Raw genomic sequence first — 22,500 nt, 5'->3', positions numbered from 1 at the left:
CTCCATCCCTAGTGTCTGGTCACACCTCCATCCCTAGTCACACCTCCATCCCTAGTCACACCTACATCCCTAGTGTCTGATCACACCTCCATCCCTAGTGTCTAGTCACACCTCCATCCCTAGTGTCTGATCACACCTCCATCCCTAGTGTCTAGTCACACCTCCATCCCTAGTCACACCTACATCCCTAGTGTCTGGTCACACCTCCATCCCTAGTGTCTGGTCACACCTCCATCCCTAGTGTCTGGTCACACCTCCATCCCTAGTGTCTGGTCACACCTCCATCCCTAGTCACACCTACATCCCTAGTGTCTGGTCACACCTACATCCCTAGTGTCTGGTCACACCTCCATCCCTAGTGTCTGGTCACACCTCCATCCCTAGTCACACCTCCATCCCTAGTGTCTGGTCACACCTCCATCCCTAGTGTCTGGTCACACCTCCATCCCTAGTCACACCTCCATCCCTAGTCACACCTCCATCCCTAGTGTCTAGTCACACCTCCATCCCTAGTGTCTGGTCACACCTCCATCCCTAGTCACACCTACATCCCTAGTGTCTGGTCACACCTCCATCCCTAGTGTCTAGTCACACCTCCATCCCTAGTGTCTGGTCACACCTCCATCCCTAGTGTCTGGTCACACCTCCATCCCTAGTCACACCTCCATCCCTAGTCACACCTCCATCCCTAGTGTCTGGTCACACCTCCATCCCTAGTGTCTGGTCACACCTCCATCCCTAGTGTCTGGTCACACTAAGTCTAAATAGTCTTGTTACATTGCACAACCTTCAATGTTTTGTCATAATTACGTAAAATTCTGGCAAATTAGTTTGCAATGGGCCAGGCAGCCCAAACTATTGCATATACCCTGACTCTGCGTGCAATGAACGCAAGAGAAGTGACACAATTTCACCTGGTTAATATTGCCTGCAACACTGGATTAGTGGTTATAACTAGAGATAATGATTGATTGTTTTTTATAAGATAAATGTAATGCTAGCTAGCAATTTACCTTGGCTTCTACTGCATTCGCGTAACAGGCAGGCTCCTCGTGGAGTGCAATGGTTAGAGCGTTGGACTAGTTAACTGTACGGTTGCAAGATTGAATCCCCTGAGCTGACAAGGTGAAAATCTGTCGTTCTGCCCCTGAACAAGGCAGTTAACCCACTGTTCCTAGACCAGTTAACCCACTGTTCCTAGGCCGTTATTGAAAATAAGAATCTGTTCTTAACTGACTTGCCTGGTTAAATAAAGGTCTACATTTTTTTTTTTTTTTACATTTAAATCAGAAATCGGCACCCAAAAATACGATTCTTATGAATCGGCCCATGTAGCCCCCATCACAGACAATAAATCAAGATAGTAACGGAAAGATGAAGGAGCTGGTAACAGTACTGTGAAAATACATTTCCCATTAAACAGAAACCTATGACTGTTGTTTTAACCGGTAAGTATTTGGTTATAAGTCTATCGCTGACTTCACTTAATTCATTTCCATGGAAATGGACAATAAAGGTATCCTATAATACTGTATTGTAGTTCCTATTTGTCCATTTGCCTGTTGTGTTAGCAGAGTGACAGCAGGATGTGATGTTGATAGTTTCTTCTTCTCTCTCTTATTCCTCTCTGTCTCTCTCTCCCTTTCTCCTTTACACCTCTCTCTATCTCTCTGTCTCTCTTCTCTATGTTATTCCTCTCTCTCTCTCTCTCTCTCTTCTCTTTCTTATTTCTCTCTGTCTCTCTCTCCCTTTCTCCTTTACACCTCTCTCTATCTCTCTCTCTCTCTTCTCTATGTTATTCCTCTCTCTCTCTCTCTCTCTCTTCTCTTTCTTATTTCTCTGTCTCTCTCTCCCTTTCTCCTTTACACCTCTCTCTATCTCTCTCTCTCTCTTCTCTATGTTATTCCTCTCTCTCTCTCTCTCTCTCTTCTCTTTCTTATTTCTCTCTGTCTCTCTCTCCCTTTCTCCTTTACACCTCTCTCTATCTCTCTCTCTCTCTTCTCTATGTTATTCCTCTCTCTCTCTCTCTCTCTTCTCTTTCTTATTTCTCTCTGTCTCTCTCTTTCTTTCTCCTTTACACCCCTCTCTCTCTCTCTTCTCTCTTCTTCCTCTGTTTCTTCCTCCTTTACTCCCTCTTTCTCTCTCTCTCTCTCTCTCTCTTCTCTATCTTATTCCTCTCTCTCTTCTCTCTTCTTCCTCTGTTTCTTCCTCCTTTACTCCCTATTTCTCTCTCTCTCTCTCTCTCTCTCTCTCTCTCTCTCTCTCTCTCTCTCTCTCTCTCTCTCTCTCTCTCTCTCTCTCTCTCTCTCTCTTATCTTTCTTATTCCTCTCTGTCTCTCTCTCTCTCCCTCCTTTACATCTCTCTCTCCTTCTCTTCCCCAGTGCGTCTACTACAGACCTGTCGGGCTACGACCCAGGTTACCTGAGGAAGAGTCCAGACCAGTACAGTTCTAGAGGAAGTATGGAGAGCCTTGGGGAGCACCACGGCCACCCAGCCTACAGGTGCTGCTCTTTAACATGGGCTTTTTCTATGACCTTTTTGTTATGCCTTATTGATCCTTGTCTTGTCTTTGTAATCATCATTTCCAGAGAGGACCACAATGGAAATAAGCCTCCAGGTTGATCATGGTTTTTACCCTACATAATATGTTATGCTGTCTCCAGCTGGAGCAGCCTACTACTGCTAATTAGCTAATAAATTCAATCAATCCAGTAAGGATAAATAAAGTAGTTCTGTACTCTCCAGCTCTTCCTGCCACCAGCTGTCTGCCTCCAAGTCCTCCAACAGCATGGACCACCTTCACAGCAAGAGAGACTCAGCCTACTCCTCCTTCTCCACCAGCTCTAGTATCCCAGAGTACCTTGCGGCCGCTCCGACCTTTGGTAAAGAGAGATCGTACTCCATGGAGACGGTTCCGCAGAGGGGCGGGATTAGTGGAGGGGGCGGGGCCGGGGCGGAGGGAATGCAGCAAGCTGACATCCGATATGTCCGTACGGTCTACGACCCCCAGCAGGGCGGTGCTCAGGAGCACGAGGTTAGCTCCGCCTCTGCTGCGTTGCTACGCAGCCACGAGACTGGCAGGGCGGGGTCTTGTAGTGTGGGCGGGGCCGCCTGTTACCGCGCCACCAGTAGCAGTAGTAACAGTAGTGGAGGAAGCAGCGGTGGTGGTAACCATGGTAATAACCCCAACCGTCACAGTGTTGGGCCCATTTGGGGTCAGAGCGCCAGCCGCAGTTCCTACGAGAGCCTGAAGGGGGCGCCGGCTCCTCCCATGCGGAGCGACAGCTACGCGGCTATCAGGAACCATGAGAGACCAAACTCGTGGTCCAGCCTGGATCAGGCTCGCTCCCTCAGGGCTCTCCACAAGGGGTCCACCTCCTCCTGGTACCACTCCTCTGGCTCTGTGGCCTCCGGCTCGGTGAAGGGCTCCTACGGGGCCGAGGGCCAGCTCCACACCGTCATAGAGAAGAGTCCTGAGAGCAGGTATTCAGCCCGTTCTATTGTATCTATTAGCAAACCCATGGACATCATGAGTTGTGTTTGTTTCACCAGTCATCAGTGTCTCTGTTTCTCTAATGTAGTCATGTGTATGTTGTTGTTGTTGTTGTTGTTGTTGTTGTTGTTACAAAACATGTCTTATTCTTCTTCTAGCCCCACCACCAAGCCCAAACAGGGCGTGGGTCAGGGCTACCCGCCGCCCCCCGAGCCCCAGCAAACATCCACCCAGTCTGGCTGCCTCATGCTGCCCCAGGGCATCTACCCTGTACCCCCACCGGAGCCCCACTATGCCCAGATGCCCACCAGCAGCCCCAACCCCAGCAGCATGTACCCAGCCCTGGCCAGGGAGAGCAGTCTGAGCAGACAGAGAGAGCTCCAGGGGTTAAGGCTGGGGGTCAGTGTGGATACAGGGATGGCGGTAGTGGTGGAGAATGGATACCAAAGCAACCCCTCTATATCCTCCTATGTCACTTCCTCTGGCCAGCCTCAGCATCCTGACTTTGCTCATCCAACCCAACCCGCAGACAGAGTGGGGGGAAAGTCAGGGTACGAGGAGACCCAAACTAAACTGGGTCTCTACAGGTCTCATCTGAAGGGAGAGGGACAGACCGTATCCCAAAGGCAGAGCCAGAGGAGCCAAGGACAGGGACAGGGTCAAAGCCAGGGTCAGGATCAGGGACAGGGTCAGAGCCAGGATCAGAGCCAGGGACAGGGTCAGAGCCAAGGCCAGGGACAGGGTCAGAGCCAGGGACAGAGCCAAGGCCAGGGTCAGGATCAGAGCCAGGGACAGGGTCAGAGCCAAGGCCAGGGACAGAGCCAAGGCCAGGGTCAGGATCAGAGCCAAGGCCAGGGACAGGGACAGGGTCAGAGCCAAGGCCAGGGACAGGGACAGGGTCAGAACCAGGGTCAAGGACAGGGTCAGAGCCAGGGACAGGGTCAGATCCAGGGCCAGGGACAGGGTCAGAGCCAAAGTCAGGGTCAGAGCCAGGGTCAGGGTCAGAGCCAAGGCCAGGGACTGGGTCAGAGTCAAGGCCAGGGTCAGGCGTCCAGACCCTCCTCAGTCCAGTCTATAGGCCAGTCTATAGGCCAGTCTATAGGCCAGGAGAGAAGGGACCCATACACGCCAGTCCAACCGCGGGGAGAGAGGCTACCCAGGTACTCCCAGGGCTCAGAGAGCTGCCCTGAGCACCACCGACAGGGCCAGGTCAGGGAGGAAGGGCAGGTCAGACGCACAGAGCCCAGGCCCCACGCTACTCACCCTGTGGCAGGCACCACCATGCCCAGTAAGATCGCACAGGGACATGTTCCCCAGGGGAGCAACAACAGTAGTACCCCAGCACAGGTGTCTGACCAGCGGGTAGAGCAGAGGACCCAGGGGCCTGACCAACAGGTAGAGCAGAGGGCCCAGGGGCCTGACCAACAGGTAGAGCAGAGGGCCCAGGGGCCTGACCAGCGGGTAGAGCAGAGGGCCCAGGGGCCAGATCAGCGGGTAGAGCAGAGGGCCCAGGGGCCAGACCTTCAGGTCAATGACCATAGATCCAGGTCCCCCCTCTGGTACTACAACGATCCAATTCCGCCCCAACCGCAGAGGGACCAGAGGGGACCAGAGCACACCCTGACCCAGCTGCAGAACGTCCTAGCAGATGTCCAGCGTTGTGACAGTCCAGAGAGCTCCGCCAACAGCCAGAGTAGCCACCAGAGGAGCCTCTCTGTTCTGGAGAAAGTGAACCGCTTCGAGGGCCGCGAGCAGAGCCATGGGCAGGGGAAGCAGAGGAGTAAAAGCACCAGCGCTAACCACACCAACCCGAGGCCCTCCTCCTCCCGTCCAACCCAGCCCCAGTCTCAGCCCCAGTCTCAGCCCCAGTCTCAGCCCCAGCACCATGAGAGGGCTGGTATGGATGACCTGCGTAACACGCTGGAGAGAACTAGCAGCCCCAGCAGCACCTGCAGAACACTGAGCTCCTCCTCTAGCTCACATCATTGGAAAACAACGGTGGCCCACGAGGGTCATCATTACGCAGAGCAGCAGAGGCCAGGGAGTTGTGACCAGACCCAGCCTCAGAGCTCCAGGTACCCCCATCACCACCACCCTAATCCCCAGGACCCTCACCCTGGCTCGGCCCTGCAGAGGAGCAGGAGCACCTTCCAACTGGGGAGCCAGGAGGGCCAGGAGGGCCACGACAGAGACAGGTAATCGTTCAATATTGTATATACAAAGTGTACAAAACATAAGGAACACCTTCCGAATATTGTGTTGCACCTCCCCTTTTACCTTCAGAACAGACTCAATGGGACGGCAGGGTAGCCTAGTGGTTAGAGCGTAGAGGCGGCAGGGTAGCCTAGTGGTTAGAGCATAGAGGCGGCAGGGTAGCCTAGTGGTTAGAGCGTAGAGGCGGCAGGGTAGCCTAGTGGTTAGAGCGTAGAGGCGGCAGGGTAGTCTAGTGGTTAGAGCGTAGAGGCGGCAGGGTAGCCTAGTGGTTAGAGCGTAGAGGCGGCAGGGTAGCCTAGTGGTTAGAGCGTAGAGGCGGCAGGGTAGCCTAGTGGTTAGAGCGTAGAGGCGGCAGGGTAGCCTAGTGGTTAGAGCGTAGAGGCGGCAGGGTAGTCTAGTGGTTAGAGCGTAGAGGTGGCAGGGTAGCCTAGTGGTTAGAGTGTAGAGGCGGCAGGTAGCCTAGTGGTTAGAGCGTGGAGGCGGCAGGGTAGCCTAGTGGTTAGAGCGTAGAGGCGGCAGGGTAGCCTAGTGGTTAGAGCGTAGAGGCGGCAGGGTAGCCTAGTGGTTAGAGTGTAGAGGCGGCAGGGTAGCCTAGTGGTTAGAGCGTTGGACTAGTAACCAGAAGGTTGCAAGTTCAAACCGCCGAGCTGACAAGGTCGTTCTGCCCCTGAACAGGCAGTTAACCCACTGTTCCTAGGCCGTCATTGAAATTAAGAATTTGTTCTTGCCTAGTTAAATCAAGGTAAAATAAATATGCGCCTAGCACCTACTATCATACCCCGTTCAAAGGCACTTCAATATTTTGTCTTGTCCATTCACCCTCTGTGAAAAACTGATAGAGTTCACCCTCTGTGAAAAACTGATCCAAGCGACTTACAGCTGTAATCGCAACAAAAGGTGGCGCTACAAAGTATTAACTTAAGGGGGCTGAATAATTTTGCACGCCCAATTTTTCAGTTTTTGATTTGTTAAAAAAGTTTGAAATATCCAATAAATGTCGTTCCACTTCATGATTGTGTCCCACTTGTTGTTGATTCTTCACAAAAAAATACAGTTTTATATCTTTATGTTTGAAGCCTGAAATGTGGCAAAAGGTCGCAAAGTTCAAGGGGGCCGAATACTTTCGCAAGGCACTGTATTTCATGGAAAGAGCAGGTGTTCTTAATGTTTTGTACACTCAGTTTATGTTGGTGTATAGTGTATAGATTGTGTAAATGATGTGTATATTACATTGTCTATATTCTGTCTGTATATTCTGTTTATTATTGTCACCACCATTTCACCAGGTCAAAGGTTAATGTACTTGGTGAATAAAAGGCATTCTCATTGTGATTTTGACAGGGATGGGGACAGAGAGTTCCATTGGAGGGATGACCTGCAGGACCTACTGGGGACCATCCAGGACACGTCTTTTAACCGGGCCTACAGGAACAGTATCAAGGACGCCCAGTCCAAGGTGCTCAGATCCACCTCCTTCAGACGCAGGGATCTGGGAATCAGCGTCAGCGGGAGTGTCAACAACCACTCCCCTCCCATCCCCGCCAAGCACTTATCTCTGGAGAGGAGGGGACCTAAGACCAGCCCCAAACCCTCCATTGTCTCCACTACTGTCCAAGCCTCCACCCGAGCCCTTGCCCTAACTACCTCCACTCACACCCCCAAAGAAAGGCTTACGGTCACTGTCCCAGACCCAATCACAGCCCCAGCCACCTTTCACTCGCCTCACACCCCTAAAGAAAGGCTTACGGTCACTGTCCCAGACCCAATCCCAGCCCCAGCCACCTTTCCCTCGCCTCACACCCCCAAAGAGAGGCACGTTGTCACCCCAGAGCCCGATAGGTTCGGTCCCCCAGAGCTCCTCAGCGTCCTGGCCATGGGCCCACCAGTCCCGGCCCGTATCGGTGGGCGTAAGCGACTCACCATGGAGAAGAAGAAGAGGTCCTACTCCGAGCCTGAGAACATGCATGAGGTGAGTCAAAGTATCCAAGATCCTATCTCCTGCTGTTTTGCACTTAAAGGTTTATTTATTTATTTTATTTCACCTTTATTTAACCAGGTAGGCAAGTTGAGAACAAGTTCTCATTTACAATTGCGACCTGGCCAAGATAAAGCAAAGCAGTTCGACAGATACAACGACACAGAGTTACACATGGAGTAAAACAAACATACAGTCAATAATACAGTATTAACAAGTCTATATACGATGTGAGCAAAGGAGGTGAGAAGGGAGGTAAAGGTAAAAAAAGGCCATGGTGGCAAAGTAAATGCAATATAGCAAGTAAAACACTGGAATGGTAGATTTGCAATGGAAGAATGTGCAAAGTGGAAATAAAAATAATGGGGTGCAATGGAGCAAAATAAATTAATTAATTAAATACAGTAGGGAAAGAGGTGGTTGTTTGGGCTGAATTATAGGTGGGCTATGTACAGGTGCAGTAATCTGTGAGCTGCTCTGACAGTTGGTGCTTAAAGCTAGTGAGGGAGATAAGTGTTTCCAGTTTCAGAGATTTTGTAGTTCGTTCCAGTCATTGGCAGCAGAGAACTGGAAAGAGAGGCGGCCAAAGAAAGAATTGGTTTTGGGGGTGACTAGAGAGATATACCTGCTGGAGCGTGTGCTACAGGTGGGAGATGCTGTGGTGACCAGCGAGCTGAGATAAGGGGGGACTTTACCTTGCAGGGTCTTGTAGATGACATGGAGCCAGTGGGTTTGGCGACGAGTATGAAGCGAGGGCCAGCCAACGAGAGCGTACAGGTCGCAATGGTGGGTAGTATATGGGGCTTTGGTGACAAAACGGATTGCACTGTGATAGACTGCATCCAATTTGTTGAGTAGGGTATTGGAGGCTATTTTGTAAATGACATCACCAAAGTCGAGGATTGGTAGGATGGTCAGTTTTACAAGGGTATGTTTGGCAGCATGAGTGAAGGATGCTTTGTTGCGAAATAGGAAGCCAATTCTAGATTTAATTTTGGATTGGAGATGTTTGATATGGGTCTGGAAGGAGAGTTTACAGTCTAACCAGACACCTAAGTATTTGTAGTTGTCCACATATTCTAAGTCAGAGCCGCCCAGAGTAGTGATGTTGGACAGGCGGGTAGGTGCAGGTAGAGATCGGTTGAAGAGCATGCATTTAGTTTTACTTGTATTTAAGAGCAATTGGAGGCCACGGAAGGAGAGTTGTATGGCATTGAAGCTTGCCTGGAGGGTTGTTAACACAGTGTCCAAAGAAGGGCCAGAAGTATACAGAATGGTGTCGTCTGCGTAGAGGTGGATCGGAGACTCACCAGCAGCAAAAGCGACCTCATTGATGTATACAGAGAAGAGAGTCGGTCCAAGAATTGAACCCTGTCTGGGTAGACTCAGTGAGATGGCGTTGCAGCGAACAGCACCGCAGATATTGAGATGAGTGAGCTGCAAGACTTACTGCTCTCCATTCAGTGATGCTGCACTGTGGCTGACCCTGTACTTCCTAAACCCTTACTGCTCTCCATTCAGGGATGCTGCACTGTGGCTGACCCTGTACTTCCTAAACCCTTACTGCTCTCCATTCAGGGATGCTGCACCGTGGCTGACCCTGTACTTCCTAAATCCTTACTGCGCTCCATTCAGGGATGCTGCACTGTGGCTGACCCTGTACTTCCTAAACCCTTACTGCTCTCCATTCAGGGATGCTGCACTGTGGCTGACCTTGTACTTCCTAAACCCTTACTGCTCTCCGTTCAGGGATGCTGCACTGTGGCTGACCCTGTACTTCCTAAACCCTTACTGCTCTCCATTCAGGGATGCTGCACTGTGGCTGACCCTGTACTTCCTAAACCCTTACTGCTCTCCATTCAGGGATGCTGCACTGTGGCTGACCCTGTACTTCCTAAACCCTTACTGCTCTCCATTCAGGGATGCTGCACTGTGGCTGACCCTGTACTTCCTAAACCCTTACTGCTCTCCATTCAGGGATGCTGCACTGTGGCTGACCCTGTACTTCCTAAACCATTACTGCTCTCCATTCAGGGATGCTGCACTGTGGCTGACCCTGTACTTCCTAAACCCTTACTTCCTCTCCATTCAGGGATGCTGCACTGTGGCTGACCCTGTACTTCCTAAACCCTTACTGCTCTCCATTCAGGGATGAGGTTGTTGTCCTGGCACCACACTGCCAGGTCTCTGACTTCCTCCATATAGATTGTCTCATCATTGTCGGTGATCAGGCCTACCACCGTTGTGTTTTCGGCAAACGTAAATATGGTGTTGTAGTTGTGCTTGGCCACTCAGTTGTGGGTGAACAGGAAGTACAGGAGGGGACTAAGCACGCACCCCTGAGGGGCCCCCGTGTTGAGGATCAGCGTGGCAGATGTGTTGTTGCCTACCCTTACCACCTGGGGGCGGCCCGTCTGGAAGTCCAGCATCCAGTTGCAGAGGGAGGTATTTAGTCCAAGGGTCCATAACTTAGTGATGAGCTTTGTGGGCACTATGGTGTTGAACGCTGAGCTGTAGTCAATGAACAGCGTTCTGACATAGGTGTTCCTTTTGTCCAGGTGGGAAAGGGCAGTGTGGAGTGTGATTGAGATTGCCTCTTCTGTGGATCTGTTGGGGCGGTATGCGAATTGGAGTGGGTCTAGGGTTTCCGGGATGACGGTGTTGATGTGAGCCATGTCCAGCATTTCAAAGCATTTCATGGCTACAGATGTAAGTGCTATGGGTTGGTAGTCATTTAGGCAGGTTACCTTAGTGTTCTTGGACTTTCGCTTTCTTGGGCACAGGGACTATGGGGGTCTTCTTGAAACATGTAGCTATTACAGACTCGGTCAGGGAGAGGTTGAAAATGTCAGTGAAGACACTTGCCAGTTGGTCCACGCATGCTCGGAGTACATGCCCTGTTAATCCGTCTGGCCCCGTGGCCTTGTGAATGTTGATCTGTTTAAAGGCTACGGAGAGGGTGATCACAGTCGTCCGGAACAGCTGGTGCTCTCATGCATGCTTCAGTGTTGCTTCCCTCGAAGTGAGCATAAAAGGCATTTAGCCCATCTGGTAGGCTCTACATTCAGAGCGCTACACTGCGACTTGGTGTGTGTGTGTCTCAGGGGGTTAGAAAGCAAGAGACACATTTCTGTTTTCTGGAAAATAAAGGTTTCTTGTTCTTCTTCTTCTAGGTGGGGTTGGAGCCTGACCCAAGGAGTACTAGCCAGCACCAGCTGTTCCTTTTACCAGGTACAGAGACCAGTGTGGCGGACCGCAGGAGGATGTTTGAGATGGCCGCCAGTCGCAGCCTGAGCTCCAGCTCCCAGGCTCCCCAGCGCCTCCAGGGCTCCCAGGCTCCCCAGGGCCTCCAGGGCTCCCAGGCTAGTCTAGCCGTGTCCCGGCCAGAGCTCCGGCAGCTGCAGCAGGACGCCCTGGCCGACTACATGGAGAGGAAGAGAAGCTGGAGGACAGACGGGGATAGGGACAAGTCAGAGGGAGGGCGCGCCCACCGTGACCGCCCTCACAGCGCCTACCTGCAGCCCTTTACAGACACCCGGAGTGTTTCCTCAACCTCCACCACCAGTCTAGCCTCTCTTCAGGAGCCTCTTGGCCAAGACAGCAGTCTCTCTGATGGGGGAAGGCTCTGCTCCACCCTGCCTCCTGGCCTCCAGGGCTTCTATCCAGGCAGGGTCACTGCACCACGCATCCAGGCTCCAGCCTCAATCTCCACCACCCACCCAAACACCTCGGGATTCCACAGTCTACTGGAGGGAGAGCTGCCCAGATCCAGCCTTGGTAGAGAAGAACCAGCCCAGGACCTTGAGGCTCTCCGGAGCCAGGAGTTTTTCCTGCGAGGCGATGGAGCCTTTGAGAGGGCAGTTCCAGCCCGGAACTCTGGCAAGTCAGCCTCTGCGGAGGACCTGCTGGAGCGCTCTGAGAGGCCTGCACCCCAGCACTTCAGATCACGCTCCTCGCCCTCTGGCGAGAGGCTAAATCAGGTAGAGTACAATACACTCTCTGGTTTTACACTTTGTAGACTTCTTTACTAAACTAATCAAAACAAAGACACAACACCATTTATTTTGATACAAATGTGTGTGGATGTAGCTTCAGTTGTAAGTCTTAGGTTAGCTCATCTTCAGCTGTAAGTCTTATGTTAGCTGTAGCTTCAGTTGTAAGTCTTAGGTTAGCTCATCTTCAGCTGTAAGTCTTATGTTAGCTGTAGCTTCAGTTGTAAGTCTTAGGTTAGCTCATCTTCAGCTGTAAGTCTTATGTTAGCTGTAGCTTCAGCTGTAAGTCTTATGTTAGCTGTAGCTTCAGCTGTAAGTCTTATGTTAGTTCATCATCAGCTGTAAGTCTTAGGTTAGCTTATCAGCTGTAAGTCTTAGGTTAGCTCATGTTCAGCTGTAAGTCTTAGGTTAGCTCATCTTCAGCTGTAAGTCTTAGGTTAGCTCATCAGCTGTAAGTCTTAGGTTAGCTCATCAGCTGTAAGTCTTAGGTTAGCTCATCAGCTGTAAGTCTTAGGTTAGCTCATCAGCTGTAAGTCTTAGGTTAGCTCATCAGCTGTAAGTCTTAGGTTAGCTCATCTTCAGCTTTAAGTCTTAGGTTAGCTCATCAGCTGTAAGTCTTAGGTTAGCTGTAGCTTCAGCTGTAAGTCTTAGGTTAGCTCATCACCTGTAAGGCTTAGGTTAGGTCTTCAGCTGTAAGTCTTAGGTTAGGTCATCAGTTGTAAGTCTTAGGTTAGCTCATGTTCAGCTGTAAGTCTTAGGTTAGCTCATCAGCTGTAAGGCTTAGGTTAGCTCATCAGCTGTAAGTCTTAGGTTAGCTCATCATCTGTAAGTCTTAGGTTAGCGCATCAGCTGTAAGTCTTAGGTTAGCTGTAGCTTCAGTTGTAAGTCTTAGGTTAGTTCATCATCAGCTGTAAGTCTTAGATTAGCTCATCATCAGCTGTAAGTCTTAGATTAGCTCATCATCAGCTGTAAGTCTTAGATTAGCTCATCATCAGCTGTAAATCTTAGGTTAGCTCATCACCTGTAAGTCTTAGGTTAGCGCATCAGCTGTAAGTTTTAGGTTAGCTCATCAGCTGTAAGTCTTAGGTTAGCTCATCTTCAGATGTAAGTCTTAGGTTAGCTCATCAGCTGTAAGTCTTAGGTTAGCTCATCTTCAGCTTTAAGTCTTAGGTTAGCTCATCAGCTGTAAGTCTTAGGTTAGCTGTAGCTTCAGCTGTAAGTCTTAGGTTAGCTCATCACCTGTAAGGCTTAGGTTAGGTCTTCAGCTGTAAGTCTTAGGTTAGGTCATCAGTTGTAAGTCTTAGGTTAGCTCATGTTCAGCTGTAAGTCTTAGGTTAGCTCATCTTCAGCTTTAAGTCTTAGGTTAGCTCATCAGCTGTAAGTCTTAGGTTAGCTGTAGCTTCAGCTGTAAGTCTTAGGTTAGCTCATCACCTGAAAGTCTTAGGTTAGCGCATCAGCTGTAAGTCTTAGGTTAGCTGTAGCTTCAGTTGTAAGTCTTAGGTTAGTTCATTTATTTTATTTATTTATTTTACCTTTATTTAACCAGGTAGGCAAGTTGAGAACAAGTTCTCATTTAAAATTGCGACCTGGCCAAGATAAAGCAAAGCAGTTCGACAGATACAACAACACAGAGTTACACATGGAGTAAAACAAACATACAGTCAATAATAAAGTATAAACAAGTCTATATACAATGTGAGCAAATGAGGTGAGAAGGGAGGTAAAGGCAAAAAAAGTAGAAATAAAAATAATGGGGTGCAAAGGAGCAAAATAAATAAATAAATTAAATACAGTTGGGAAAGAGGTAGTTGATAGGGCTAAATTATATGTGGGCTATGTACAGGTGCAGTAATCTGTGAGCTGCTCTGACAGTTGGTGCTTAAAGCTAGTGAGGGAGATAAGTGTTTCCAGTTTCAGAGATTTAGGAGTCTTAGGTTAGCTCATCTTCAGCTGTAAGTCTTAGGTTAGCTCATATTCAGCTGTAAGTCTTAGGTTAGCTCATCAGCTGTAAGTCTTAGATTAGCTGTAGCTTCAGTTGTAAGTCTTAGGTTAGTTCATCATCAGCTGTAAGTCTTAGATTAGCTCATCATCAGCTGTAAGTCTTAGGTTAGCTCATCACCTGTAAGTCTTAGGTTAGCGCATCAGCTGTAAGTCTTAGGTTAGCTCATCAGCTGTAAGTCTTAGGTTAGCTCATCAGCTGTAAGTTTTAGGTTAGCTCATCGCTGTAAGTCTTAGGTTAGCTCATCTTCAGATGTACGTCTTAGGTTAGCTCATCACCTGTAAGTCTTAGGTTAGCTCATCAGCTGTAAGTCTTAGGTTAGCTCATCAGCTGTAAGTCTTAGGTTAGGGGTTGGTGTCTGAGCTGGGTTTGGTGTCTGAGCTGGGTTTGGTGTCTGAGCTGGGGTTGGTGTCTGAGCTGGAGTTGGTGTCTGAACTGGGTTTGGTGTCTGAGCTGGGGTTGGTGTCTGAGCTGGGGTTGGTGTCTGAGCTGGGGTTGGTATCTTGCCTGGGGTTGGTGTCTGTGCTGGGTTTGGTGTCTGAGCTGGCCTAACCTTGAGCAGGCACATAAACCCAGGGCTGGATGATGAGTGTCCCAGGGGCAGAAGAGGTCATAGAGGTCAGGAGAGGTCACACAGCTGGCTTCTAAACCCCAGCTCTGCCTCCTACTTACAGGGCCGTGACCACGGCTGGCACATAAACCAACCTAGAAAGCTAGCAGTTAAAATATACTGTCCTACGCTAGGCTGAGGATTCCGCTGCCAAGTCAGTTTCTGTGGGATGTTCACCATATGGATTTCTTATGCCCTCTACTGTACATAACCCTAACCCTGAGGGGTGAAAGGGAGGGTCTATATAGTGACCTAACCCTGAGGGGTGACAGGGAGGGTCTGTATGGTGACCTAACCCTGAGGGGTGACAGGGAGGGTCTGTATGGTGACCTAACCCTGAGGGGTGACAGGGAGGGTCTGTATGGTGACCTAACCCTGAGGGGTGACAGGGAGGGTCTGTATGGTGACCTAACCCTGAGGGGTGACAGGGAGGGTCTGTATGGTGACCTAACCCTGAGGGGTGACAGGGAGGGTCTGTATGGTGACCTAACCCTGAGGGGTGACAGGGCGGGTCTGTATGGTGACCTAACCCTGAGGGGTGACAGGGCGGGTCTGTATGGTGACCTAACCCTGAGGGGTGACAGGGAGGGTCTGTATGGTGACCTAACCCTGAGGGGTGACAGGGAGGGTCTGTATGGTGACCTAACCCTGGGGGGTGACAGGGCGGGTCTATATGGTGACCTAACCCTGAGGGGTGACAGGGCGGGTCTGTATGGTGACCTAACCCTGAGGGGTGACAGGGCGGGTCTGTATGGTGACCTAACCCTGAGGGGTGACAGGGAGGGTCTGTATGGTGACCTAACCCTGAGGGGTGACAGGGAGGGTCTGTATGGTGACCTAACCCTGAGGGGTGACAGGGAGGGTCTGTATGGTGACCTAACCCTGAGGGGTGACAGGGAGGGTCTGTATGGTGACCTAGCCCTGAGGGGTGACAGGGAGGGTCTGTATGGTGACCTATCCCTGAGGGGTGACAGGGAGGGTCTGTATGGTGACCTAACCCTGAGGGGTGACAGGGCGGGTCTGTATGGTGACCTAACCCTGAGGGGTGACAGGGCGGGTCTGTATGGTGACCTAACCCTGAGGGGTGACAGGGCGGGTCTGTATGGTGACCTAACCCTGAGGGGTGACAGGGCGGGTCTGTATGGTGACCTAACCCTGAGGGGTGAAACGGCGGGTTTGTATGGTGACCTAACCCTGAGGGGTGACAGGGCGGGTCTGTATGGTGACCTAACCCTGAGGGGTGACAGGGCGGGTCTGTATGGTGACCTAACCCTGAGGGGTGACAGGGCGGGTCTGTATGGTGACCTAACCCTGAGGGGTGACAGGGCGGGTCTGTATGGTGACCTAACCCTGAGGGGTGACAGGGCGGGTCTGTATGGTGACCTAACCCTGAGGGGTGACAGGGCGGGTCTGTATGGTGACCTAACCCTGAGGGGTGACAGGGCGGGTCTGTATGGTGACCTAACCCTGAGGGGTGACAGGGCGGGTCTATATGGTGACCTAACCCTGAGGGGTGACAGGGCGGGTCTATATGGTGACCTAACCCTGAGGGGTGACAGGGAGGGTCTATATGGTGACCTAACCCTGAGGGGTGACAGGGCGGGTCTATATGGTGACCTAACCCTGAGGGGTGACAGGGCGGGTCTATATGGTGACCTAACCCTGAGGGGTGACAGGGCGGGTCTATATGGTGACCTAACCCTGAGGGGTGACAGGGCGGGTCTATATGGTGACCTAACCCTGAGGGGTGACAGGGCGGGTCTATATGGTGACCTAACCCTGAGGGGTGACAGGGCGGGTCTATATGGTGACCTAACCCTGAGGGGTGACATGGAGGGTCTATATGGTGACCTAACCCTGAGGGGTGACAGGGCGAGTCTATATGGTGACCTAACCCTGAGGGGTGACAGGGAGGGTCTATATGGTGACCTAACCCTGAGGGTTGACAGGGCGGGTCTATCTGGGGACCCAACCCTGTGGGGTGACAGGGCGGGTCTATCTGGTGACCCAACCCTGAGGGGTGACAGGGCGGGTCTATATGGTGACCCAACCCTGAGGGGTGACAGGGCGGGTCTATCTGGTGACCTAACCCTGAGGGGAGACAGGGCGGGTCTATCTGGTGACCTAACCCTGAGGGGTGACAGGGCGGGTCTATATGGTGACCTAACCCTGAGGCGTGACAGGGCGGGTCTATATGGTGACCTAACCCTGAGGGGTGACAGGGCGGGTCTGTATGGTGACCTAACCCTGAGGGGTGACAGGGCGGGTCTGTATGGTGACCTAACCCTGAGGGGTGACAGGGCGGGTCTGTATGGTGACCTAACCCTGAGGGGTGACAGGGAGGGTCTGTATGGTGACCTAACCCTGAGGGGTGACAGGGCGGGTCTATATGGTGACCTAACCCTGAGGGGTGACAGGGCGGGTCTATATGGTGACCTAACCCTGAGGGGTGACAGGGAGGGTCTATATGGTGACCTAACCCTGAGGGGTGACAGGGCGGGTCTATATGGTGACCTAACCCTGAGGGTTGACAGGGCGGGTCTATATGGTGACCTAACCCTGAGGGGTGACAGGGCGGGTCTATATGGTGACCTAACCCTGAGGGGTGACAGGGCGGGTCTATATGGTGACCTAACCCTGAGGGGTGACAGGGCGGGTCTATATGGTGACCTAACCCTGAGGGGTGACAGGGCGGGTCTATATGGTGACCTAACCCTGAGGGGTGACATGGAGGGTCTATATGGTGACCTAACCCTGAGGGGTGACAGGGCGAGTCTATATGGTGACCTAACCCTGAGGGGTGACAGGGAGGGTCTATATGGTGACCTAACCCTGAGGGGTGACAGGGCGGGTCTATCTGGGGACCCAACCCTGTGGGGTGACAGGGCGGGTCTATCTGGTGACCCAACCCTGAGGGGTGACAGGGCGGGTCTATATGGTGACCCAACCCTGAGGGGTGACAGGGCGGGTCTATCTGGTGACCTAACCCTGAGGGGTGACAGGGCGGGTCTATATGGTGACCTAACCCTGAGGCGTGACAGGGCGGGTCTATATGGTGACCTAACCCTGAGGGGTGACAGGGCGGGTCTATATGGTGACCTAACCCTGAGGGGTGACAGGGCGGGTCTATATGGTGACCTAACCCTGAGGGGTGACAGGGCGGGTCTATCTGGGGACCCAACCCTGTGGGGTGACAGGGCGGGTCTATCTGGTGACCCAACCCTGAGGGGTGACAGGGCGGGTCTATATGGTGACCCAACCCTGAGGGGTGACAGGGCGGGTCTATCTGGTGACCTAACCCTGAGGGGAGACAGGGCGGGTCTATCTGGTGACCTAACCCTGAGGGGTGACAGGGCGGGTCTATATGGTGACCTAACCCTGAGGCGTGACAGGGCGGGTCTGTATGGTGACCTAACCCTGAGGGGTGACAGGGCGGGTCTGTATGGTGACCTAACCCTGAGGGGTGACAGGGCGGGTCTGTATGGTGACCTAACCCTGAGGGGTGACAGGGCGGGTCTGTATGGTGACCTAACCCTGAGGGGTGACAGGGAGGGTCTGTATGGTGACCTAACCCTGAGGGGTGACAGGGCGGGTCTATATGGTGACCTAACCCTGAGGGGTGACAGGGCGGGTCTATATGGTGACCTAACCCTAAGGGGTGACAGGGAGGGTCTATATGGTGACCTAACCCTGAGGGGTGACAGGGCGGGTCTATATGGTGACCTAACCCTGAGGGTTGACAGGGCGGGTCTATATGGTGACCTAACCCTGAGGGGTGACAGGGCGGGTCTATATGGTGACCTAACCCTGAGGGGTGACAGGGCGGGTCTATATGGTGACCTAACCCTGAGGGGTGACAGGGCGGGTCTATATGGTGACCCAACCCTGAGGGGTGACAGGGCGGGTCTATATGGTGACCCAACCCTGAGGGGTGACAGGGCGGGTCTATCTGGTGACCTAACCCTGAGGGGTGACAGGGCGGGTCTATATGGTGACCTAACCCTGAGGCGTGACAGGGCGGGTCTATATGGTGACCTAACCCTGAGGGGTGACAGGGCGGGTCTATATGGTGACCTAACCCTGAGGGGTGACAGGGCGGGTCTATATGGTGACCTAACCCTGAGGGGTGACAGGGAGGGTCTATATGGTGACCTAACCCTGAGGGGTGACAGGGAGGGTCTATATGGTGACCTAACCCTGAGGGGTGACAGGGAGGGTCTATATGGTGACCTAACCCTGAGGGGTGACAGGGAGGGTCTATATGGTGACCTAACCCTGAGGGGTGACAGGGCGGGTCTATATGGTGACCCAACCCTGAGGGGTGACAGGGCGGGTCTATCTGGGGACCCAACCCTGAGGGGTGACAGGGCGGGTCTATATGGTGACCCAACCCTGAGGGGTGACAGGGCGGGTCTATCTGGTGACCTAACCCTGAGGGGTGACAGGGCGGGTCTATCTGGTGACCTAACCCTGAGGGGTGACAGGGCGGGTCCAAATGGTGACCTAACCCTGAGGCGTGACAGGGCGGGTCTATATGGTGACCTAACCCTGAGGGGTGACAGGGCGGGTCTATATGGTGACCTAACCCTGAGGGGTGACAGGGCGGGTCTATATGGTGACCTAACCCTGAGGGGTGACAGGGAGGGTCTAAATGGTGACCTAACCCTGAGGGGTGACAGGGAGGGTCTATATGGTGACCTAACCCTGAGGGGTGACAGGGCGGGTCTATATGGTGACCTAACCCTGAGGGGTGACAGGGAGGGTCTATATGGTGACCTAACCCTGAGGGGTGACAGGGAGGGTCTATATGGTGACCTAACCCTGAGGGGTGACAGGGCGGGTCTATATGGTGACCTAACCCTGAGGGGTGACAGGGAGGGTCTATATGGTGACCTAACCCTGAGGGGTGACAGGGAGGGTCTATATGGTGACCTAACCCTGAGGGGTGACAGGGAGGGTCTATATGGTGACCTAACCCTGAGGGGTGACAGGGCGGGTCTATATGGTGACCTAACCCTGAGGGGTGACAGGGAGGGTCTATATGGTGACCTAACCCTGAGGGGTGACAGGGCGGGTCTATATGGTGACCTAACCCTGAGGGGTGACAGGGAGGGTCTATATGGTGACCTAACCCTGAGGGGTGACAGGGAGGGTCTATATAGTGACCTAACCCTGAGGGGTGACAGGGAGGGTCTATATGGTGACCTAACCCTGAGGGGTGACAAGGCAGGTCTATATGGTGACCTAACCCTGAGGGGTGACAGGGAGGGTCTATATGGTGACCTAACCCTGAGGGGTGACAGGGAGGGTCTATATAGTGACCTAACCCTGAGGGGTGACAGGGAGGGTCTGTATGGTTACCTAACCCTGAGGGGTGACAGGGAGGGTCTATATGGTGACCTAACCCTGAGGGGTGACAGGGCGGGTCTATATGGTGACCTAACCCTGAGGGGTGACAGGGAGGGTCTATATGGTGACCTAACCCTGAGGGGTGACAGGGAGGGTCTATATAGTGACCTAACCCTGAGGGGTGACAGGGAGGGTCTATATGGTGACCTAACCCTGAGGGGTGACAGGGAGGGTCTATATGGTGACCTAACCCTGAGGGGTGACAGGGCAGGTCTATATAGTGACCTAACCCTGAGGGGTGACAGGGCGGGTCTATATGGTGACCCCATAGAGATAAATAGTTAAATAAGTTTATCTCTATGGTGCCCAGCCCTGGCCTGGCCAGCAGCTCCACAGACAGGAAATACCCAAGATCCTTGACTTCCTGTGTGGTGCCACTGGGCCAGGGCTAGCAGAACACTGACTGATCACAGACTGATAAGACAGACAAACAAACACACGCAGACACATTAACACTCACACATACACACTGCAGTGGGCCAAGGAGGAGCAAGCTACAGACAATTATGATGGTCTTTAGAAGCTCCATTCGGGCCACAGCAGCTTATAGGTCAGTTAGGTCTCTCTCTCCCACTGCTGGGTCCTGAGGATGGATGGATATTAAAAAGCCCTTTATCTCCCAGAGCGATTACTGCCAGCATAAACACACACTGCTTTTCACATAACCACTGTCTCTCACTCTGTGGGTGCTAATTAAACTGCTTTATCATGGGGTAGAAATGAAAGAGATTTGTAACATTTTCCTCTCTTTTGCCACTGCCATAATATTTGTTGAAAACAGAAAGACAGCTGAAGCAAACACACACAGCCTATAGGACAGAGTTCCCCAAATGGCGGCCCGCAGGCCGAATTTGGCCCGCGGGTGGTTTTGTTTGGACCCCCAAAGTTATCTGAGCAAAAAATAATAATTATGTTGGATGTAAAAGACTAAAAACACCAGGAAATCAGCTCCAAGTGATTTTAATTCAGGAAATCAGCTCCAAGTGATTTTAATTCAGTAAATCAGCTCCAAGTGATTTTAATTCAGGAAATCAGCTCCAAGTGATTTTAATTCAGGAAATCAGCTCCAAGTGATTTTAATTCAGGGAATCAGCTCCAAGTGATTTTAATTCAGGAAATCAGCTCCAAGTTATTTTAATTCAGGAAATCAGCTCCAAGTGATTTTAATTCAGGAAATCAGCTCCAAGTGATTTTAATTCAGGGAATCAGCTCCAAGTGATTTTAATTCAGGGAATCAGCTCCAAGTTATTTTAATTCAGGAAATCAGCTCCAAGTGATTTTAATTCAGGAAATCAGCTCCAAGTGATTTTAATTCAGGGAATCAGCTCCAAGTGATTTTAATTCAGGGAATCAGCTCCAAGTTATTTTAATTCAGGAAATCAGCTCCAAGTGATTTTAATTCAGGAAATCAACTCCAAGTTATTTTAATTCAGGAAATCAGCTCCAAGTGATTTTAATGTAGGAAATCTGTTCCCAAGTATTCCCACGTATAATGGAGAGACACGTGATCGTATACAAGGTTTTAAATTATTGTTTTCGTCAAACAATATGTCATTTAGGGATCCTTGAAGTCAATTTGCAATCTACAATTGTTTTTGTTATTATGTTTCCGACCCCTTCAAGAAAAAATCGTCCCGCTGCTGAATCTAGTTTATAAGCCCTACTATAGGATAACCTCTATATACGTAGCTATGCTGTCAGAGGCCCTACTATAGGATAACCTCTATATATGTAGCTATGTTGTCAGAGGCCCTACTATAGGATAACCTCTATATACGTAGCTATGCTGTCAGAGGCCCTACTATAGGATAACCTCTATATATGTAGCTATGTTGTCAGAGGCCCTACTATAGGATAACCTCTATATACGTAGCTATGCTGTCAGAGGCCCTACTATAGGATACCCTCTATATATGTAGCTATGCTGTCAGAGGCCCTACTATAGGATACCCTCTATATATGTAGCTATGCTGTCAGAGGCCCTACTATAGGATAACCTCTATATATGTAGCTATGCTGTCAGAGGCCCTACTATAGAATAACCTCTATATGTGTAGCTATGCTGTCAGAGGCCCTACTATAGGATAACCTCTATATATGTAGCTATGCTGTCAGAGGTCCTACAGTATAATGTGGTATAAATGTAGCTATGATGTCAGAGGTCCTACAGTATAATGTGGTATATATGTAGCTATGTTGTCAGAGGTCCTACAGTATAATGTGGTATATATGTAGCAATGCTGTCAGAGGTCCTACAGTATAATGTGGTATATATGTAGCTATGATGTCAGAGGTCCTACAGTATAATGTGGTATATATGTAGCTATGTTGTCAGATGCCCTACTATAGGATAACCTCTATATGTGTAGCTATGTTGTCAGAGGCCCTACTATAGGATAACCTCTATATATGTAGCTATGCTGTCAGAGGCCCTACTATAGGATACCCTCTATATATGTAGCTATGTTGTCAGAGGCCCTACTATAGGATACCCTCTATATATGTAGCTATGTTGTCAGAGGCCCTACTATAGGATAACCTCTATATATGTAGCTATGTTGTCAGAGGCCCTACTATAGGATAACCTCTATATACGTAGCTATGCTGTCAGAGGCCCTACTATAGGATAACCTCTATATACGTAGCTATGCTGTCAGAGGCCCTACTATAGGATAACCTCTATATATGTAGCTATGCTGTCAGAGGCCCTACTATAGGATAACCTCTATATACGTAGCTATGCTGTCAGAGGCCCTACTATAGGATAACCTCTATATATGTAGCTATGTTGTCAGAGGCCCTACTAT

General features: G+C 51.1%; 1 protein-coding gene across 4 annotated transcripts in view; it reads left to right on the top strand.

The window, feature by feature from the left end:
* LOC110523118 (protein Shroom3) overlaps positions 1 to 22,500 on the top strand; it is a 158,445-nt gene that overhangs the window by 97,574 nt on the left and 38,371 nt on the right. For all 4 annotated transcript variants that reach the window (XM_036936803.2, XM_090191617.1, XM_036936804.2 and 1 more), the window contains 5 exons: positions 2,383 to 2,502; positions 2,747 to 3,484; positions 3,653 to 5,689; positions 7,050 to 7,677; positions 10,857 to 11,663. In XM_036936803.2, the coding sequence (XP_036792698.2) occupies positions 2,383 to 2,502; positions 2,747 to 3,484; positions 3,653 to 5,689; positions 7,050 to 7,677; positions 10,857 to 11,663 (4,330 nt within the window). The remainder of the gene's footprint in view (positions 1 to 2,382; positions 2,503 to 2,746; positions 3,485 to 3,652; positions 5,690 to 7,049; positions 7,678 to 10,856; positions 11,664 to 22,500) is intronic.

Source organism: Oncorhynchus mykiss, chromosome 12 (assembly GCF_057628025.1).
Source record: "Oncorhynchus mykiss isolate SJ-2025 chromosome 12, ASM5762802v1, whole genome shotgun sequence".
In the NCBI taxonomy this organism is placed as follows: domain Eukaryota; kingdom Metazoa; phylum Chordata; class Actinopteri; order Salmoniformes; family Salmonidae; genus Oncorhynchus; species Oncorhynchus mykiss.
This window is presented reverse-complemented; position numbering and strand designations above follow the sequence as displayed.